Source organism: Bombina bombina, chromosome 7, assembly GCF_027579735.1.
Source record: "Bombina bombina isolate aBomBom1 chromosome 7, aBomBom1.pri, whole genome shotgun sequence".
NCBI classification, from domain to species: Eukaryota; Metazoa; Chordata; class Amphibia; order Anura; family Bombinatoridae; genus Bombina; species Bombina bombina.
In genome coordinates this window covers 628375156-628390249 of record NC_069505.1, presented here as the reverse complement: position 1 = coordinate 628390249, position 15094 = coordinate 628375156, and the positions used below count along the sequence as shown (strand labels likewise).

The 15094-nt window shown below is 39.1% G+C and overlaps 1 protein-coding gene across 1 annotated transcript in view; it reads left to right on the top strand.

Moving 5' to 3' along the window:
- The window catches only part of LOC128636762 (indolethylamine N-methyltransferase-like), a 110967-nt gene extending 100239 nt beyond the window's left edge, over positions 1–10728 (top strand). Inside the window, exon 3 of the mRNA XM_053689743.1 lies at positions 10145–10728. Within this exon, the coding sequence (XP_053545718.1) occupies positions 10145–10565 (421 nt within the window). The 3' untranslated portion in view covers positions 10566–10728. The remainder of the gene's footprint in view (positions 1–10144) is intronic.
- Positions 10729–15094: the final 4366 nt, after the last annotated feature.

Genomic DNA, 15094 nt, shown 5'->3' with positions numbered 1-15094 from the left:
AACCTACTAACTGGCCTTCCTCTCGCCCGCTTCTCCCCCCTTCAATCCATCCTAAATGCTTCTTCTAGGTTAATCCATCTCTCCCGATGCTCTGTATCCGCTGCACCCCTCTGTGAGTCCCTTCACTGGCTCCCCATTCACAGCAGAATTAAATTCAAAATTCTCACTCTGACCTACAAAGCCCTTACCAATGCAGCCCCCCATACCTGTCCTCACTCATCAACAAATATACTCCAGCCCGTCTCCTAAGATCCAACAATGATCTACTCCTTGCCTCTTCTACCATCACCTCCTCTCATGCTAAACTACAGGACTTCTCTCGTGCGGCACCAACCATCTGGAACGCACTTCCTCGAGCTGTCATACATTCCTCCAACCTCTACTCCTTTAAACGCTCCCTAAAGACCTTCTTGTTCAGGGAAGTCTATCACCAAATCAGCAACTAATGAATTTCACTTGCTTAATAGTTGCCCTCATCTAACGCCACACTAACATCATTCCCACCCTTGCAGTCCCCACCTCCTGTTTCTTACCTTCCTACCCATTTAGATTGTAAGTTCCCATGAGAACAGGGCTCCCAATTCCCCCTGTATTTGCTTGTTAAATTTTGTCTGGTGTCTCATATTGTACTGTCCTTTTACCTTGGTTACACATGGACAGCGCTGCATAATCTGTTGGCGTTTTATAAATAAATAATAATAATAATAACAACAATAATAATAAATATACTTTTACATGTTTTCATCTTCTTAACTGCAAAGGGCTCTAATGCACTTAAATATTTGTAAATATGTGTTTATGTATTTATATGTGCATATATGTATTTATATGTGTATATACTGTATGTATTTATATGTGTATATATGTATTTACAGACATACATACAAATATAAATTCATAAATACATATGAACAGACACACACATACACACGCACACACACATACATATATATATATATATATATATATATATATATATATATATGTGTGTATGCGTGTCTGTGTTATATATATATATATATATATATATATAGGTAGATAGACGAAAGCACTCACTTCCTTCTTATTTTGGTCCTATAAAATTTGACCTCATTTCTGAGCTTTGATACAAGTATGGAGTCTATGAATATCCCCACTGAAGTGGAGGGTGCCACAAGTGGTGGTACAGTGGAGGATAAGGAGGAGGATATTCTAATGTTTACAGATGAAGATGCTGACTTAATTAGATTTGGTTCTATTGAAGAGCAACAGATGGAGGAATCTACCCAATCTTTGTATAATACATGGGCAAAATTGAAACAATGAGAAATTGATCTCAACCTTCATGGTACATATTTATCAGAGTACCATAAGAAAAGAATGCTACCCAGGGGTTTTCGAGTTAGAAATGTACCCACTCTTGGGAGATCTAATGCCGAATTTTGTACTAACTGGTGCAAAATTCTTAATAAATGTTAATTCAACTTGATGCTATTAGTGATCGGTGAAGCGAAAAGATTATTGCAGAAGGTCAAGTCTGAGATCTATACCTTTGAGAGTGAACAATTGAAAAAATTGAGGTCTGACAGTTCCTGTGACTGGTTGGATAAATTGGCTAAACAGGTGAAAACCTATAAACAGGAACTGATTGCATTCAAGAATCGTAAACTGCAAACGGTGGGTCTAGATTACACCCAAAAGAGTGTATATTGGTGGATGCTTGCTCCAGAGGAAAGGAACGCCCTGAGACCCTGCAGGGAAAGAAGATTCACTAAGAGAACTGTGAATACGGTCAATATGAGCTCGGGCGATAGCTCAGGCATAGAGAACCCCTCCAATCAAGATACGCAATCTTATAGAGGCATCACTACAAGATCAAGAGGAACAGGTGGCTTTTTCAAATGGGATAATAGTCAACAAGATACCTTTTCAAGACCACCTTTGGCCCCACATTCAATATCAGCTCGTTTTTTAGGACGGGGTCCGGGCCGCACACAAGGCGAGGGGGGGCATGCCCTGCCGCCCCCCTGTTCAAAGAAAATAGAGAATAATGTTTTCAATATCAGCACAAGACCATTGGATGAAGCAGAAACCTCACTATTGAACAAGGGATTATCATTTGTTCCTACAACCAAGAGAGATCCCTTTAATTATTTTATTGATATACAAAAGTTTGGCAGAAAATTGCGCCTAAGAGAATTTTTTAGGAACGAGAGTGATGAAGGCACACGCTTTAGAACTGCTGGTACTTTTGATCCTACCTCAAATAATCCGTCTATCACAGCCTATACAAATTATTTGTCAAGAATCAGTCAAGAACCTGTGAATACCAGAAGACATAGGAAGAATCTAACGAAAGAGGAACAATTGGCTCTTAAAACACTCAGGGAAGATGAGACGATACTGATACGGCCTGCGGACAAGGACGGTGGAGTGGTAGTGATGAACACAGAGAACTACAAAGCGGAAATCATCCGCCAGCTTTCTGACACAACCACGTACAAAGTTTTACCTGGAGATCCCACCATAGTATTAAAACGTAAGATTGACCAAAAAATAAATGTATGTAACGAATCTGAGGTGATTTCGGAACAGGAAGCGCACTTCCTACAGAGGGACTTTCCTATAACCCCTGTTCTTTATACACTTCCAAAAATGGAACACGGACATGAGTTGTCCACCTGGCAGACCCATCGTCTTGGCGAGAGGATCGCTTCTACAGCCTTTAGCGATCTTTACTGATTATTTCCTACAACCCATGGTTAAACACATGAGGTCTTACACACAAGATTCTTCAACGTTTATACGGGACATTTTACAATTATATGATATTACAGAGACAGACTTATTGGTGACGATGGACATCTCAAGTTTATACATGGTAATCCCTCCCTCATTGGGTATTGCAGCTGTGACAAAGTGCTTGAGAACCTCCAGAGGTTGTTCTAATGGAACTTTTATCGATCTGCCTGAAAGAAAATTATTTTCGCTTTGACAACAAGTTCTATCTCCAGATAGCAGGCACAGCGATGGGGTCCAATGTGGCCCCATCACTGGCGAATCTGTTTATGGCAGAATACGAAACAACACAGATGAAGGTATATGAAAACTCAGCCATAAAATTTTATTGCAGAGATATAGATGATCTGTTTCTGATCTGGCAAGATGGCATTGAGGCATTGAACACTTGGATTGAGTCACTAAATACAATGGAGAGTACCATCAGATTTCAACATGTTGTGGACAAGTCTTCGGTGGATTATCTTGATGTGAGGGTATTTAAAGCGAATGGATCACTGGGAACTACTTTATTCAGGAGGAAAACGGACCGTAACTCTATACTTCACGCTTATAGTTGTCATCAACCTGCACTGATCCATAACATTCCAAAGGCCCGACTTCAGAGGGTTATTCGGAATAATACCGATACATCAAAGGGTGAAACACAGTTGAACAAAATGGTAGAGAGATTCTCCCAACGGGGTTATAAAAAAACATTACTTCAGTCTATGTGTGAACAAGTATTGAAGGGAGAGTCTGGGGACAATTGTAATACTACAGAGGAGCCGGCACAACTAACATTTGTGACAACTTATACCCCTCATCAGCAGTGCATCACTAAGGCCGTCAAAGAGGAATGGAGACTAATCCATTCAGACCCTTTATTACCGTTCTCCTGTTGGGAAGCCCCTTGACTGGCATACAGGAGGGGGAAGAGCTTGAAGGATCTCTTGATGAGAACTGATTTCCGCACACCTACTGAAAAACAAACATGTCTAAAATGGAAAAAGGGCTGTTTCAAGTGTCTGGGCTGCGTAACATGCAACAGTATGCATGCAGGAAGTGTGTTCCAACATCCTGAGAAGAGAAAGAAGTACATGATCAAATACTTCCGCACGTGTACAACTACATATATCATCTATCTCCTGAATTGTCCATGTGGACTATTTTATGTTGGAAAGACCATTGATGATGCCCGAACACGCATGGCAAAACATCGATCAGCCATCAGGGCTGCATTGAAAAATGACAAAGCGGTACAACCAGTAGCCAGACACTTTTTGGAGAATAAACACACAGTTACTGACCTGAGGTTCCGCATAATTGATCACGTTCCATTATTGAGCAGAGGTGGCAACAGAGAGAAGATCTTACTTCAAAAAGAAGCCAGATGGATTCATGAACTTGGCTCCCTAGCCCACAGAGGTCTGAATGTTCAATCTGGCTGGCAGGCATTCCTGTGAGAAGTCCGTAGATGGCGATTCAAGAGAGTTCACAATTCCATCAGGAGATGAGAGTTCATGGTGCCATTCTGCTAAATAATCTTTAGATTATTTCATTGGTGTTTTTCCTCCCACTATTGTTAGAGAACATTAGTTTGTTACTTTCCCCTCCTTGACCCTATTGATCCCAGTTGGGTCTCTTTATGATTATGGTTGATGAGACGTAGGATCAATTGTTTTTAATTAGGGGCCCCCCTGTTTTAGGCCCCATTTTTAATTTTAACTTTATGAAATATTTTTATTTTATCTTTTTGTTATTATGTTTTGGACTTACATAACTGGTAGTCTATTGGGTTATATGTATGTTACATTCACTTTTTCACTTTTTCACTTATTCAACACATATAAGATTTTCTTGGGTTTCGTGCCTTGGTCCGGGTCCTCCCTGGTGGTGGTTGAGCTCAGCATATGGGACAGGTTCCCCATTGATGTAGAGGGGATGAGTCACCAGATAAGCATTTTTATTTGTGATTTGTAAGAGGGACAATCAGGGTATTATTTTTCATAGTAGGCAACAATACGTGTTTGATATCTATATCAATAATTTGGGCAGTTTCATGGTATATAATTTTTGCGATTTGCCTCAAACTGATAATGAAATTTATTTTTTTATTTTTTTACTGATAATATGTTTTGGCATTATGTATTGGGTTAGTTTGATTCTGTTCACCAACCGGTATAGCATTCATTTTAGGGGGGTGCTATATGATATTTTATTATTTAAGTTTTTGTTTTTGTTGATGTAATGAAATAATACTTGGAGAGTTGGTATCAATGAGTTAGGCAAGCACGCTGTGACTTTGAATAGAAATATTGTTTGTAGTTTATGTAGGATTGATGTGATACTGAAGATTAACCTTTTATGTGATTGTTGCTTGTTTTAGGGCGTAAGTGGCTCTTCCACCTAGATTTTGGATTCAAGTGTGAGTTTTTGTAAGTCATTCATCCGAGCGATTAATGCTCTGCGAGGGGGTCATTGATGTTTTTTAGTTATACGTGTAAGATTGACGGTAACCATTGACTACTGTGTGTTGTTGACAGTGGATGACACTTGGATCTCATATGGGGGCGTGCAGGAGGAGTGCACATCCCTATACTTCTATAGCCTATCAACACACAGATGCGCCGTATTTTAGCCTATGATGGAGTAAGGGGTGTGTCTGCAGATTAGATATACACAGCACCCGGAGTGTTATGGCAGAATCGATCAGATTTTTTGAGCAATTATAGCGGTGGAGAGTTTAGTAGTATTAGTGTTGACACTAAATTAGAATCACAGCTTCTTATACTGTGATGGATGTGGTGTTTTTCTGTGGTTAATGTCGACAATGGTAACGCCCATGGGGGCGGATTACATTAGTGATGGGATAGCTATGCAGTGTTCCATTTGCTGGCTCGGACCACACCAGGGGTTTCTGTGAGTGGGGATATGAAACCAGGGTGAATTCTCATGATTATCACACTGATATATACTGTTGACACTGATGATTTAACATTTTTTGTATACTAGTTAAGTACACAATTGATCATATAGAAATGTGGCAATATATATTTGCTAATAATATGACACTGTATCTGTCTCCAATGATTGGTGGCCTCACTGGGGGAGGGTTTTACAGGCCTTTATTAGTATGTTTGTTTGTAGCTTCTGGTTGTCAGAGGAAGGGACGTTTGTTGTCCCGAAACATTCCAAATAAATTATTGTTGGTTCTAAGAATGCTGAAGTCCAGTGAGTGCATTCATCTATCTACCTTATGATTATTCCTGCAGAGCACCCTGGCGGATGTTGGAAGTTGGTGAGAGTGCACATAAATCCCCATGTCATAACAGTTTCTTCCAACCACCCCCAGTGTTTCAAGATGCATCTGACAGTGGAGCGGACTACCCAACTGCCAAAAATAATCACTTTACTGCTATTTTCAGTGCATTATCCCTAATAGTGACTCCCCACCCCAAAGAAACATAATTGCACTGTCCTGATGTCCCACCACAATTATCCCTAACAGAGACCCCCAAAAACAAATACACCTAAATGCACTGTCTTGCTGTCCCACCACAATTATCCCTAACAGAGACCCCCAACCACAAATACACCGAACTACACTGTCCTACTGTCCCATCATGATTAACCCTAACAGAAACCCCCAACCACAAATACACCTAACTGAACTGTCCTGCTGTCCCACCACAATTATCCCTAACAGAGACCTCCAACCACAAATACACCTAACGGCACTGTCCTGATGTCCCACTTCAATTATCCCTAACAGAGACCCTCAACCACAAATACACCTAACTTCACTGTCCTGATGTCCCACTACAATTATCCCTAACAGAGACCCCCAATCACAAATACACCTAACTGCACTGTCCTGTTGCCCCACTGCAATTATCCCTAACAGAAACCCCCAACCACAAATACACCTAACTGCACTGTCCTGCTGTTCCACTGCAATTATCCCTAACAGAGACCCCCAACCACAAATATACCTAAATGCACTGTCCTGCTGTCCCACTACAATTATCCCTAACAGAGACCCCAACCACAAATACACCTAAATTCACTGTCCTGCTGTCCCACCACAATTATACCTAACAGAGACCCCCAATCACAAATACACCAAAATGCACTGTCCTGCTGTCCCACCACAATTATCCCTAACAGAGACCCCCAACCCCAAATTTATCTAACTGCACTGTCCTGTTGTCCCATTACAATTAAACCTAACAGAGACCCCAAACCCCAAATTTATCTAACTGCACTGTCCTGCTGTCCCACCACAATTATCCCAAACAGAGACCCCCAACCACAAATACACTTAAATGCACTGTCCTGCTGTCCCACCGCAATTATCCCTAACAGAGACCCCCAACCACAAATACACCCCACTGAACTGTCCTGCTGTCCCATCATAATCATCCCTAACAGAGACCCCCAACCACAAATACACCTAACTGCACTGTCCTGCTGTCCCACCATAATCATTCCTAACAGAGACCCCCAACCACAAATACACCTAACTGCACTGTCCTGCTGTCCCACCATAATCATCCCTAACAGAGATCCCCAACCACAAATACACCTAAATTCACTGTCCTGCTGTCCCACCACAATTATACCTAACAGAGACCCCCAATCACAAATACACCAAAATGCACTGTCCTGCTGTCCCACCACAATTATCCCTAACAGAGACCCCCAACCACAAATACACCTAACTGCACTGTCCTGCTGTCCCACCATAATCATTCCTAACAGAGACCCCCAACCACAAATACACCTAACTGCACTGTCCTGCTGTCCCACCACAATTATCCCTAACAGAGACCCCAAACCCCAAATTTATCTAACTGCACTGTCCTGCTGTCCCACCACAATTATCCCAAACAGAGACCCCCAACCACAAATACACTTAAATGCACTGTCCTGCTGTCCCACCGCAATTATCCCTAACAGAGACCCCCAACCACAAATACACCCCACTGAACTGTCCTGCTGTCCCATCATAATCATCCCTAACAGAGACCCCCAACCACAAATACACCTAACTGCACTGTCCTGCTGTCCCACCATAATCATTCCTAACAGAGACCCCCAACCACAAATACACCTAACTGCACTGTCCTGCTGTCCCACCATAATCATCCCTAACAGAGATCCCCAACCACAAATACACCTAAATTCACTGTCCTGCTGTCCCACCACAATTATACCTAACAGAGACCCCCAATCACAAATACACCAAAATGCACTGTCCTGCTGTCCCACCACAATTATCCCTAACAGAGACCCCCAACCACAAATACACCTAACTGCACTGTCCTGCTGTCCCACCATAATCATTCCTAACAGAGACCCCCAACCACAAATACACCTAACTGCACTGTCCTGCTGTCCCACCACAATTATCCCTAACAGAGACCTCCAACCACAAATACACCTAACTGCACTGTCCTGCTGCCCCACTACAATTATCCCTAACAGGGACCCCAACCACAAATATAACTAACTGCACTGTCCTGCTGTCCCACCATAATCATCCCTAACAGAGACCCCCAACCCCAAATACACCTAAATGCACTGTCTTGCGGTCCCACCACAATTATCCCTAACAGAGACCTCCAACCACAAATACACCTAACTGCACTGTCCTGCTGTCCCACCACAATTATCCCTAGCAGGTACCCCAACCACAAATACACCTAACTGCACTATCCTGATGTCCCACCACAATTATCCCTAACAGAGACCCAAACCACAAATACACCTAACAGCACTATCCTTATGTCCCACCACAATTATCCCTAACAGAGACCCCCAACCACAAATACACCTAACTGCACTGTCCTGATGTCCCACAACAATTATCCCTAACAGAGACCCCCAACCGCAAATACACCTAACTGCACTGTCCTGCTGTCCCAACACAATTATCTCTAACAGAGACCCCCAACCACAAATACACCTAAATGCACTGTTCTGATGTCCCACCACAATTATCCCTAACATTGACCCATACTGCAAATAAACTGTATTGCCCGGATATATCTACAATTATCCCTTAAAGTGACCCCCTCACCACAAATAAACCTAGCCACACTGATAATCACCCAATTAACACTAAATGCAACCCCTATCATAAAAAACTGACAGCATTACGCAAGATATGCATTATTTTGTTTGTTAGTGAGCAATACTTCTTCCAACTGCCACTTTTATTTCAAAATGTAATTGACAGTGTAGACTCCAACTTCCATACCAGTTACTTAACCAACAGTTATGGTGCATTAACCCTTACAGGGACCTTGAATTTAAAGGCACATACCTCATGTTCCCCCTTCTCACTAATTGTGACTTCCCCAACCCAATTTACTGACCAGACCCACCCTCAAAAGATAACTGTTACTGTGTCTGAACCATCAATAATAATTCCTTTATTACCCATTCCCCAGTTTTGCATAACCAACACAATTAAAATATACTTTTTACCTCTGTGATTACCATGTTTCTAAGCCTCTGCAGACTGTCACCTTATCTGAGTTCTTTTGACAGACTTGTATTTTAGCCAATCATTGAGCACAATGTGATCTATATGGCACACACAAACTAGCACTGTCTGGCTGTAGTGCACAGGAGTGAGCACAATGCTTTCTATATTGCACACATGATAACTGATTCTATATTTTCATTGTCAGTAACATAACTAGCAATAGTAATATAAGCAGCAAATGTGTGATATTGTTCATGGAGTAAAAATATGCTATTTATTAGTATCATTAAAGGGACACTAAACTTTATTTGTATGGGATGCTTTAAATACATTGCAGAAAGGTTTACTGAAAGCTCACCTACTTGGGTGCTGAAAAGCTCATAAAGTGTATGTTCCAATCTTGTCAAATACTGGGTGCTAGCCCACGCTGCCAGCACACCCAATCATCTGCTCTACTGCCAATATCAGAATGGCATAGACTATTCAGAGTGTGTTCATGTTACCTGTATGCAAACATTAGTAAGCAATATATGCAGAGTATAGGGAACTTTAGGGTTGGCAGCTGATTGCAAAGAAACAAAGCATAATTGCAAACAGAGCCTTTAGGAGACTTTTCAGCACCCTGTAGATAGATTTTCAGTAATATTTCAAAGCATTGCAGAATAAAGTAGTGTACGGTGAGCCCAGGGGCGGAGCTATCCTTGTACAGCAGGTGCGGTTGCACCAGAGCTTTCAATTGGGTAGGTTAACTACTGGGTGTGCCTATAAGAATCCCATGTTTCATGTCTGCATGTGCTGATGGTGCTGGAGAAGACTTAGTACACTTTACAACTGGTAGATTATTATTGAATCTGATTTCATTTAATGTGCTGTAAATATTTATCTTTTTAGTGATGAGTGGAAGATAAGGGAAGAACAACTTAAAATATCAATTAAACGAATTCTGAAATGTGATTTCACCAAAGAAAATCCAACGGACCCAGTTACTCTTCATAAAGTTGACTGTTTATATGTTAATTGCTCCCTGGAAACTATCTGCAAAGACCAAGATGAATATTTCAGTTGTCTGAAGAAGATATCTGAGTGGCTTAAACCAGGTGGTCATCTGATATTAATGGCTGTATTAAATGGTTCATTTTACATGGTTGGGGAACACCGGTTCCACCTTCTCACATTGGATGAAGAGTTTATAAGAAAAGCTCTCAGGGACATAGGGTACGTGACTGAAACCATAGAGGTGGTAGAAAGGAAATTAAAATATGAGGCTGCATCTTATGATCACCTGGCATTTATAACTGCCGTAAAGCAATGAGATGTTTAAAAGCCCATCAATCTGTATCACATTGCGCCCTATCAGTGCTGGGTGTAATGGGCATTTATGTGCAACCGTCCTTACATTCTGCTAATCTTGTGCAAGAATTTATTACTGCTAACTGTGACTTTTGATTGCCAAAATAAAAAAAGTTACTTTTTCAGTTCATGTCATCATAGTAGTTCATAGCAGGTTAGATCCAATGAGTTGTGATCGTAATAAAAGAACCTTGAGGATTGTGATAATTAATTGCACCTACAATTGATACAACAAAGTATAAAATTATGTGTTTTGGATGCAAAAACTCAAAAGTTAATTTTACACTTAAGCTTGGTAATTATTATTTCAGATAATGTGATTGTTGGTAAGCAATACAGCAACACAGCAGGTAACACCAGTAGGATTTTGGTTCAATAGGAATATATATCAGCAGTAGAAATGTGAGATTCTTATGTCACTTTATAGATTACTAGTGAGGTCTCATCTTGTGTATTGTGTACAGTTCTGGTGACCATACCTCTAGACAATTACAAATAAACTAGGCTCTGTATATTGGAGCCTACTCAAATGGAACTTGGTCTAAACAATAAAACTTACAAGGAAAGATACCATGACCTTAATACTTATAGCTTAGAGATGATAGAAACCTTCATGTATATTAGGGGATTTAATAAAGCTGGGGCAGAAGCTTTTGTTACACAAGGGGTCATCATTTCACATAGGAGGGCAGCAGGTTCAGGATCAATTTGTGCAAGCACTTCTTTACTGAAATGGAGGCTGATTCATAGAATAAACTCCCAATACATGTGGTACAGAGAAAAACAGTAGGTTAAAAATCATAGCACTAAATTTGAACAATTCCTTAAAGGGACAATAAACAACAAGACATTTCTGTTGTGTTGTTTTCAATAGCCCAGCTCCGCTCACCTTTTGCCTTATTCAGAGGATCTTGGGCAACAAGACTAGCCACGAACACTATAATAGCATAAAGTGCATTGTTTTGCAGTTGTTATCTGCCAAAGTCAATGTAGCAGGGTTAGCCTTGAGGAGTCAGCAGAGGGCCTTTCCAGCTCTGAGACTTTCAAAATAAATTATTAAATTATATTGCAAAGTTGTTTTACTATTCATAACTAAACACTTTTTATAATATTTCTAGGAAAAGACAAACAAAAACATATCAATTAACAACTACTATATATAGATAAAAAAACACAAGCGATAATCTGACAAATGCAAAATCTCACTGTATAATAGAGCACAAATCACTATATGTTACAGGAAAATATCTAGCACAGGCAATAGACTGTCCCACTGAATGATAAACACACCTCACAGGTCCTGAATGCTTACGGCAAGGCAGTTGTAGGTCTTGGCTCACTGTAATGAAAATATCAATATAAATACACAAAGGATGAGCCCCATTGGATAGTATGTCTGAGCGGGGCCATCAAGCACATTAAATTAACACTCACAATTAGGCTGGTACCCATGTGTTCCTATAATTGCATGCTGGGTAATTACAAAGTCCCCCAGCTGAACTTACCATGGTCCCCTGTCCTGGGAATCACCAACACTAAGGATTTCTGCTCTTCTCCACACAACTGCAAAAGATAAACAGGATCAACCACTTATGAACGGAAATATTAACCAATATGTACTGGAACATAAACTAATGCTAATGCAGAGGTTTGTTTTACTAAAAGATATTCACCTAGATTACTGGTTTTGCGTTACGTTTTTAACGCTGAAAAAATGGCCATTTTAGTGTAAAAACCATAACGCAGCCATTACGAGTCTTGTCGGTATAGCTGTACATTTTAGCCTGTAACGCAACGTCAATCAAGCACTCAAAAAAATGCCACTAGCAGGTGGTGTCAATCTGCCCGATCGTCGGGGGATAGTGTTATTTTTTTTTTTTAACTTTTTTGGGGTGTTTTTTTTTTTTTTTAGATTAGGGTTTGGTCTTTCTTAAAAGAACTAAATGCCCTTTTCAGGGCAATGCAAAAAAAATAAATGCCCTTTTTAAGGCAATGCCCATACAAATGCCCTTTTCAGGGCAATGGGTAGCTTAGGTTTTTGTTAGAGTTAGGTTTTTTATTTTGGGGGGTTAGTTGGGTGGTAGGTTTTACTGTTGGGGGGTCTTTGTATTTTTTTACAGGTAAAAGAGCTGATTTCTTTAAGGCAACACCCTACAAAAGGCCCTTTTAAGGTCTATTGGTAGGTTATTGTAGGCTAGGGTTTTTTATTTTTATTTTATTTTTTATTTTTATAGGGCTATTAGATTAGGTGTAATTTTTTTTATTTTGGATAATTTCATTTGATATTTTTTGTAATTTAGTGTTTGTTATTTTTTGCAATTTAGTGTTTGTTATTTTTTTGTAATTTAGTGTTTGTTATTTTTTGCAATTTAGTATATATTTTTATATATATATATATATATATATATATATATATATATATATATATATATATATATATATATATATATATATACATATATACTATATATATATTTTGTAATTTTAGAATTAATTTATTTTTAATGTGTAATTTAATTTATTTAATAGTTTTTTTCTTTTATTTTAGTCTAATAGTTATGTTAGGTTAATTGTTAGTTTAAACTTAGTTTTTTTTTTATTTCACAGGTAAGTTTTTATTTATTTTAAGACAGGGATGGTGTAATTTTAATTTAAAGTTAGGGGGTTTTTAGATTTAGGGGTTAATAGTTTAATTTAGTTTTTCTGCAATGCTGGGGTTTAGGGGTTAATAGGTTTATTTAGTGGCGGTGATGTGGGAAGCCAGAGGTTTAGGGGTTAATAGCTTTATTTAGTGGCACAAATGTTTGGAAGTGGCGGAATAAGGGTTAATAGCTTTATTATACTGTCAGCGATGTTGGGGTGCGGGGGAATAGAGGTTAGTAACTTCATTATAGTAGTGGCAATGTCTTGGAGCGGCGGAATAGAGGTTAATAACTTTTATTAGTGGTGGCAATGTCAGGAGAGGTAGATTAGGGGTTAATAACTTTATTTTTGTATCGGTGATGTCGGGGGTGGCAGATTAGCGGTGTTTAGACTTGGGGTTTATGTAACTTTTTTCCCCTATATACATCAATAGGGTTGCGTTACGGCGATCGCCATTCCGCTCTTCAGGTATTAGTTTTTTTTCTAACACCTTCTCCCCATTGATGTCTATGGGGAAAGCGTGCACAAGCATGTATTCTCATCCCTTGGCTTTTGTGTGGTATGGAGTTCATCGCCACCATATAGCATGCATAAGGCGGCTGTTCTGAAACTCGTAATGGCCGCGATATGAAGGGTGAAATAATGCAACTTTTGTTGCGTTCGTTTCGCACCCTCTATAGCACAAAACTTGTTATCTAGTTGAATAAAAATATAAGTAACGTGTATCTCGGCACTTAAAACTCATTAGGCTATTATCACAATCATAGACCATCAAAAAACACAATCTCTAGGTCTTAAAGGACCACTAAATGCAGTATAATTGCGTAATAAAATGTCAGTATATAGCGGGGTTATACATATAATTTATTTATTATTATTCTTTGAAATAACCATCAATTAAAATGTATATACAAAACAATTGAAATTAATATTTATTCCTAAATTCTTTAAGATTAATTAAATTTATAAACACATTGAAATATCTTTATAGTGACCAGAACAGATTATGAATCAGCTATGCACGCTTATTTCGTTACAATATTCTATACAGATCATAAACATAAACCTTTAAAATTAGCTTTACTGACAATGCATTGTATTAAAATACCACAATAAAAAAACAGAGTCTTCTGTTATTAGCCAATAACTGTAGTTCAATGCCCAATATGGAGTACCAACTTAATATGCTTAATAACTACCAGGAAATGAATCACAATAACCAGTTTATGTACAGTTCTGAAAGAGTTCACTATAATGACTAACTTATAAATCTGGAGTGCAAAACCCTGTCTAGCAAATCAATTATTTAGCACTGAATATGACTGGTTCTAATTTACACAGGACTATGGATATAAACTTAAAATACCAATTGTGCTCTTTAAATTACCAGCTGCAGTCTAACTGTAGCAACAATGAATGTATTTGTTTTAAAATATAAAATCATAGTCACTGTCATTCATTACACATTAACCAATTGGATGTCTCAGCTTTCTCCGATAAGTCCAATTCATCTCATAGAATAAGAGAGATATTTTGCAATATGGATAAGAAAAGGTAACCCAATTTCGCTTATAGTTACTGTGTCCCAAAATGGCAGCAAAGTTGCCAGTCAAAATTTTAACAAACAAAAGACCCCTTCTATCCCTTTGCATGAGGTTACATCACGTGATACACCTCACCCTTTTGATTCTAATCATTGGTGAACCTTTTTGGATATGCTCCACGGAGCTTGTCTCTGATTGACTACTGGGAAATGCCATTTTTAACAGCCAAATATTTTTTGGTTGTAATACTGGATTTAGGCCATAGGGTGCAGCAGACAAAGACAAACATTTTGATTTTCAGCAC